Here is a 6,849-nt window from a genome sequence, read left to right as displayed (position 1 = left end):
GCTACCCCCCTGCCCCTCTCAACCCCTGTCACCCCCCAGGGTACGCAGCCTGCCCAGGGGGAGCTGCTGTGGCCCCAGAGGGGTTGGGAGTGACACCAGGGTAGCTGTGGGCGGGGGACGACGCTGTCACCCACGGCAGCAGCGAGCGAGCAGGCACTTCCCACCTCCGGCCCACCCCTGGGGCCCGTTGTCTCCCCAGCCCCGTTCTTAGCTCCAGACGTCCAGGGAATACCGGCCCTTCGTCATCAGCTTCTTTACATAGTCCACGGCCTGGGGCTGGGTCATGTTCCCGAATTCCCCCACGATCTCGTAGAAGGTGTTCTGCACGTCCCGGGCCATGTTGCGAGCGTCACTGGAAACAAGGGGAGGACCGTGAGCGAGGCAGTAACAGAGCCCTGGTGGCCTCTCCACACCCCAACACAGCGCGTGCGCTCCCCCCAGACCCCCCTCCTGACTGCTCCCCCTCCCTGGAGCAAGGGCAGCGTAACCCTCCCGGGACTTGTAACGCACACATGGGTAAACTGAGTCACGCTTGTTTTCTGGGGAATAGGAACATCTTCCCCAAGTCCCCTCCCTGCCACCGCACCTACCCGCACACGTAGATATGAGCGTTCCCCTCGTTAAGCAGCTTCCAGATGTTTTCCTTGTTTTTCTTCAGCAAGTGCTGAACGTAAACCTGGCAGGAAAGGAGGTGGGAGTGAGGCAGAGGAGCGGAGCCCCCACCCCATGGCGAGGGAGGGGAAGCCCAGCCCGTGCTTGTGGTTCCACAAGACGGTGGAGGTGCTGGGTGCTCCCATGGCTGCCACGGGCCTTCCCTAGCAGGAGGCTCCGGGCTGGGAGCCCGCAGCCCTCGGGGCCTGAGCCGTCCCCGCTGGGAGCGGTGGTGGGTGGGCAGCAGGAGCAGCACTGGGGCCAGAGCAGTACCTTCTCGGCCTGGTCCCTGGAGAAGGCGACGTTGAGCTGGCTGAGGACTCCCTCCTGCTGGAAGCGGGCCAGCTCCTCGCGGTACAGGTAGTCCTCCCGCTCCCGGCGGCAGCCGGAGTAAAGCACCGTCTCGCCCACCTCTTTGCCTGCAGAGCACACGGCACCCGTCAGCCAGCTCCCGGCAGCCCCCAGCCCTGCCCTCATCCAGGGAGGCAGAGCCGTGTCGCTCCTGCGGTTCATAAGGAGCAGCTCCAGACTGCGATTCCCAGGGGCACCCATGTGCTTTAGAAACGAGCCTAAGGGATGTGATTATTTGGAGACACGGTGGCAGAGGCCAGAGAACCACCTGAGGTCTATCCACTCCCCCAAATACCCTCCGAGGCCAAAAGAGGAGGACAAAGCATCCCAGTGCTGGACAAAACCACTCGGCTGCTGTTACCCTGCTTTTTGCTAGGCCTGTCAGCAACGTGGGCAGCAAAAGCTGCCCCTCGGAGGCACTGACCGGCCCCGCAGAGCATCATCCTGCCACGGGTCCGGTCCCCAGGGAAGCTCCTGGGCACTCACCTTGCTGCTTCAGCCAGGCGCGCTCCTGAATGAAGCCGATGAAGGGGGCTACGCCAGTGCCCGGGCCGATCATGATGACGGGCGTGCTGGGCTTGAAGGGCAGGCGAAACTGCGACTTCCTGACGTACATGGGCACCAGGCAGTTGCTCCCGTTCTCAGCGGGCACCTTGCTCTTGAGCCAGTTGGTGGCCACTCCTTTGTTCAGGCGTCCCGTCTTGGTCTCGTACTCCACCGTCACAGCGCAGATGTGGATGGCGTTGGGGTGAACCTGCAAGGGAAGGAACGTCAGCACCAGGCGGAGCGGGAGGGCCAGCAGCTCCACAGCTCAGTCCCTCGCACTCAGGGACGGGGAGAAGTTTAACCTCACGTTAACAGTGGGACAGCTATTCCTGCCCTGGCAGATCGAGCCTCCAAGCATGCCCCACAGGGGACTCGTGCCCAGCTCTGCACAGGACTGGCAAGCTTCCCTCGGTGTTGCCAACAACCTCAGGGCTTCAGGCACAGAATAAAGAATGAATTTTGACCGACTCCTAAAAACCCACCTTGCTTCCAAGCCCTGAACGCAAGGCCTAGAGGCGAAGAGCAGGGCTGCAGGGAGGGTGGTGGTACGGGGGCACAGTGGGCTGCAGCGTGGGACTCTGCAGACCCAACAGACGTTGGGATAACCCCCTCTTCTCATGCATGGGGATAAGGAAAGCTGTCCCAGGGCAAATCTTCCCTGCGTCCCGTCCCCAGCTCCGAGGGGGGACAGCGGCACTGCAGAGCTGCAGCCCAGTCCCAGCTCAGAGCACGCTCACCTTGGAGGAGGAGGCGATGGAGTAGTAGCGGGCCTGCAGGCGGGGCAGGAGCTCGCACAGGTGGTCGATGGGGGGCCGCAGCGAGGGCATGTCCTGCAGGATGGCCAGGATGTTCCTCCGGGCCTCCACCACCCAGCTGAGGTAGAGAGCCTGCGGGCAAGGAGGGCACACACATGACGACTTCCCTATGCGGCTGGCACACACTCCCTCAGCTCCCTGCTGGTGCCCAACAGTCAAGCGTCCCTTCCGGGCATCCCCCAGCACCCAGTTCAACCCAGCAGCTTTGCTGGGAAGGCCACGGCTCCCACCTTCCCCTCGGCAGCAGACGATGCCATTTTGCGGAGGCGCTCCTGCTCGCCAGCGTCTGTGGCGTACTGGGCCAGCTCGTAGAGGACGTTGGTGCGGGGCGGGTTGGTGATGTCCAGGTAGTACATCAGGGCTGTTCGGTACGACGTGGGGCAGGGGAAGGGATGTTTCTTATTGGATTCCTCTGGAGGAGAGAAGAGGGAGAGGAAAAAGAGATTAAAAATAGCCAAACACACGCTGATGTGGTAGAGACTTTGTGCCAGCAGCTACACGCAGTGTAAGAGAGCTGGAGAACGGGCTTCAGGAGAGAGCAGCCCTAGGGCTGAATCAGCCTGTTGGCCAAAGCCCCGATCCCACGCTGAAACAGCTCCAGCACAGGGCAGTCCCGCTCTCCAGGCAGCCCCCCTCCTCCAGGCAGCCCCCCTCCTCCAGGCAGCCCATTTTGTGTTTCACAGAAGCTGCCTGACAGCTTATCAGCAAAAAAATAAATACCCCGGGCTTCCCAAAGGGGCTCTCTGCCCTGCGATATCCACGGAGAGAAGCACCCAGCAAACGCCCAGGCCAAGCAGGAGGGCCATTTTCCACAGCTAATTTGGCTTCACACACTACTGCCTCCTTCAGATCTGGCCTCCAGAGTGTCCATAGTGTCCTTCAGCCATGGACCGTTGTGCTCACAGCCCCCTTGGGAAAGGGGAGCATCAGCAGTTGCAGCCGTCCAGTTCAGCTAAGTGAGAGCACCGAAGGGGAAGGGATGCCAGCGTTTTAGGGAGCCTGGGACACCACGCATGGGTCCGCCAGCTCCAGCCCTGCACCGAAGCCACTCATGCTCCTGAAAGCAGGAGCCAGCTCTTGGGCTTCTGGGCCAACAGCTCTGGTGCTTCAGAGCAGGCCACAGTGCGTTGGGAGCGAGACGGGCAGCAGCTGCCCTCTCCTTCCTCCTGCCAGAGGCCAGCGCTGCTGGGAATGTGGCCCAGGAAGAGCTCTTTGTGTCAGCACAAGTACTCCCTCACAGCATTCAGTTTCCAAGCCTGCGCCTCCTCCAAGGACTGAATAAGAGCATCTCAGACACGACAGCCCCCGTTGAGCTCCGGGCTGCTGTGGCAGAGGGATGCTCTGGCGGGCGGATGCGCCGTAATTAGGAGCGTGCTGTTACATAATCTGTTGTTGAATGGGCACACCAAGTACGTTTCACAACCGACCCACTTCAGCTGGCTCTCAGCAAGCAGGCTCTGTGCCGCTGCTGCTAACGTGGCACGGCATTCGGAGCAGCCACGGGGTGTCTGTCTGCCTGGAGGTGTCCTACGGGCCCTGAAGGTGACCTGGCTCCTGCTCTGGTGGGAAGGATAGAGGCCACAGCTGACGGAGAACTTCTGATGTTCAGGGGTCATCCATACTCACCGTCCAAGTTGTTTAGGGACATGATCGTGTCCAGATCCACGCCCAGGATCTCACCAATCTGATTGACCAGAGAAGAGTCGTTGGCTGGGTACACCGCCACGTGGTCCCCAGACTCGTACCTGGCACGAGAGAAGGATGAGAGCAGATGAAACACCAGCACTTCTCATCCACCCCAAGGCTGAGCTGCTCAGCTGAAGAGCAAAGGCAGCAGGACAACACTCAGCTCTCAGCTGCTGCCTGCACAATCAAGGGATCCCAAAGAGATCCCTATAATCCAGTAATAGCAGAAAGGATCATTGTGGAACAATGGTTTTAAGAACCAGCTGTTTTTTACAAGGGGCCTCCAAGGTAACAGCAGTTTTGCTAGAGACTTCAACAAGGCCAGACTTCCAGCAAGGCCAGGCAAACTCGCCGACAGGCAAGGAGCAAAGCTGCTTACAAACTCTGCAGTATTTCATCATATTAAGCCACCTGGATTCGTGGCTTTCTCACAAGCACACCCAGGGGAATCCGGGCCAGCAAGAGGGTTTTTAAGAACAGGGCTTTATTCCCCCTGTACACCTGTACTCCTAAGCCAGGCAAACCCAGGCAGGAGCCATCCCCAGCTCTCCCCTCTCTCACAGCTCATCTGCCCCCTCATTTTTGGAATGACTCCTGAAGAATTCTTGCAGCTGGAACAGCTCAGGTAGGACAGGGATGTGCAGCCAGCTCTGGAGGGACCCAGAGCAGGCAGCCTGCATGGCCTGGCACCGCACAAGAGCTGGAGAAATTCCTGACATGGGGTACCTGGTACGTGGTACCAAAGCCCAGAGGAGCAGCGTTAAGTAATTATGAGAACAAGGTCCCCTCCTGAGGTGCTGGGTGAGGCCAGTGCCACATCCTTGTTCTTTGCTCCTGATGCAGACTGCTCCTGCCAAAACAGAGGAGCAGTCACCCATAGGAACCTACCTGATTTTGGAATTGGAGATATCCAGCTCCAGGTGCATAAGGTGTCGCTCTCCACCTTCGTTCAGCTTGCGGTTCTCCGTAACCTGGGCCAGGAAGGGGTTCTTGGCATCAAACGGTCTGGAAGGAAAGACAAGGATCCTCTGGGTTACTCTCACACAGGCTCACAGAACTTCCCATACCCAACCACTTTCCCCCCGCCTCCAGAGCAGGCTCCCATGGTTTGAGCACGGGGCTGTCCATGTTTCAAAGCACACCACAGCACAAACCATGACCCTGCTGCTACCCACACTGGCAGAGGAAACATCATTTTCCTTCTAAGCACAGCCCAGCAGTCAACAGCTGCTCTCCCACTAATAACAAGGGATGCAAAAGTAGATTGGAGAGAATGTCACATCTCGGAGGTATTTCAGTTTGGCCACACTTTACACAGCTCATCTCCCCAGAGCAAAACTGCAGGCAGCCATCACACTTGAGCTGCCCTGGGCGAGGAAAGGCTCTGAGCGACCAAACAGCATGTGTGAGCACAGCCACCTTCTCACACGCTGACGACTCATTAACCAGGGAATCCCTGGGAGTCCCAGCAAAAAGCTGAGCCTGTTTTTCTTAGGCAGAGATCTGCCAGACGGCTGCAGTGCAACAACACTGCCGGCACAGCACATGTCGGAAACACCAGGGACCCCACCGGCCAAAGCCTGGCCCACGTGCACCCTGCCCAGGGTGCTTTGGCACTTACGGCTTCTGGTTCTCGTAGCTCTTCAGACGACCCATCTCACCGGTGTAGACCCTGTTCATGTTCACATCTGTGTGCACCACCAGCTCGTACTGGCGGATGCTGGAGGGGGAAGGGGGAGAGAAAAGTCAAACTGGAAATCATAAGGTAGAGCTGGAATCATCATCGGCTTTGCTGGATTTGCTGCAGTTCAAAAAACAAATGCAACTTCCAACCCTTCGCCCCTTCGGGACATTAGGGATCAGGCAGACCAAAGCCCAAACCAAGGGGCAACATCAGCTTCACCGGGCACATCACAACCCAGCAAAGCCAGCCACCAAGGACCCAAACCCATCACACCCCTCTTCAGGGCAGAAATCCAGAGGTGGGTTAAAACTCGCACCGGGACAGGCTCAGTCCAAACAGCCCCACTCACTGATCTACTTTACATGTGCCCTGGAGTCTGGAAGGGGAGGCAGCACACAGGAAAGGGGACAGCAGCTCAGGGCCGATGGCACGGCCACCAGCCGGAGGTAGCCAAGCTTTCTGGCTCCAGAAGAACCTGCTCCCATACCCACCTGGACTCTTCTCCTGTCGCCTCCACCCCAAAGTGCTCACACACTGCTGGCCAGAACTGCTCTCTCCAGGTGATGAAGTCTTCTTCCAAGCTAGCCAGGGCAAAAGAGAGATTCAACAATCCAGCCCAAGGGGGAGCAACGGGGTATTCCCAGAGAAACCATCTGCGATCCCTATGGACTTCCTCCTTCCCCATGGGAAAAGGCATTTGCCCTTGGATCGGGGCATTTTTGGTATGTCTACATGCCCACAGATCACCAGAAGAGCACCTTCCGATGCCCAAGTGGGGGAGAGGGAACTGCTGCTATACAGCCACCCCTCCCTTCATCAGGTCTGCCAAGGAAGGCTTTGTTATTCAGACTTAGTCCTTAAGCAGCTCAGCTCCCCCTTGCCCACTCCTGGCATTAGGTCACCTTCCTGAGGGGCAGATTCCACCACGGCAACGCTCTTCTTCTGAGCTCAGAGCCTCCCACACACAGCACATCCCTCTCATCGGATCTCGCAGTCTTTAGAGGCAAAGCCATGGGTTGATGCCATTTCCCAGGTTAAGCTGCACCCCACAGGGTGATCAGGGAGGCTCACAGGGGCGGATAAGTTATCCATACAGGCTGGGTCAGCAATGGAGCT

At 58.6% G+C, this 6,849-nt stretch overlaps 1 protein-coding gene across 1 annotated transcript; it reads right to left on the bottom strand.

The window, feature by feature from the left end:
• Nucleotides 1-207: 207 nt before the first annotated feature.
• Nucleotides 208-6,314, bottom strand: POR (P450 (cytochrome) oxidoreductase; the record flags this gene model as incomplete). Its single annotated transcript, XM_010153730.1, has 10 exons — nt 208-352; nt 591-676; nt 925-1,070; nt 1,489-1,756; nt 2,286-2,435; nt 2,594-2,775; nt 3,990-4,108; nt 4,938-5,054; nt 5,671-5,769; nt 6,225-6,314. Coding segments are annotated over 10 exons (1,402 nt in total), but the record flags the coding sequence as incomplete, so codon positions are not given.
• Between the last annotated feature and the right edge of the window lie 535 nt (nt 6,315-6,849).

Source organism: Eurypyga helias, unplaced genomic scaffold, assembly GCF_000690775.1.
Source record: "Eurypyga helias isolate BGI_N326 unplaced genomic scaffold, ASM69077v1 scaffold23110, whole genome shotgun sequence".
NCBI lineage: Eukaryota > Metazoa > Chordata > Aves > Eurypygiformes > Eurypygidae > Eurypyga > Eurypyga helias.
This window is presented reverse-complemented; position numbering and strand designations above follow the sequence as displayed.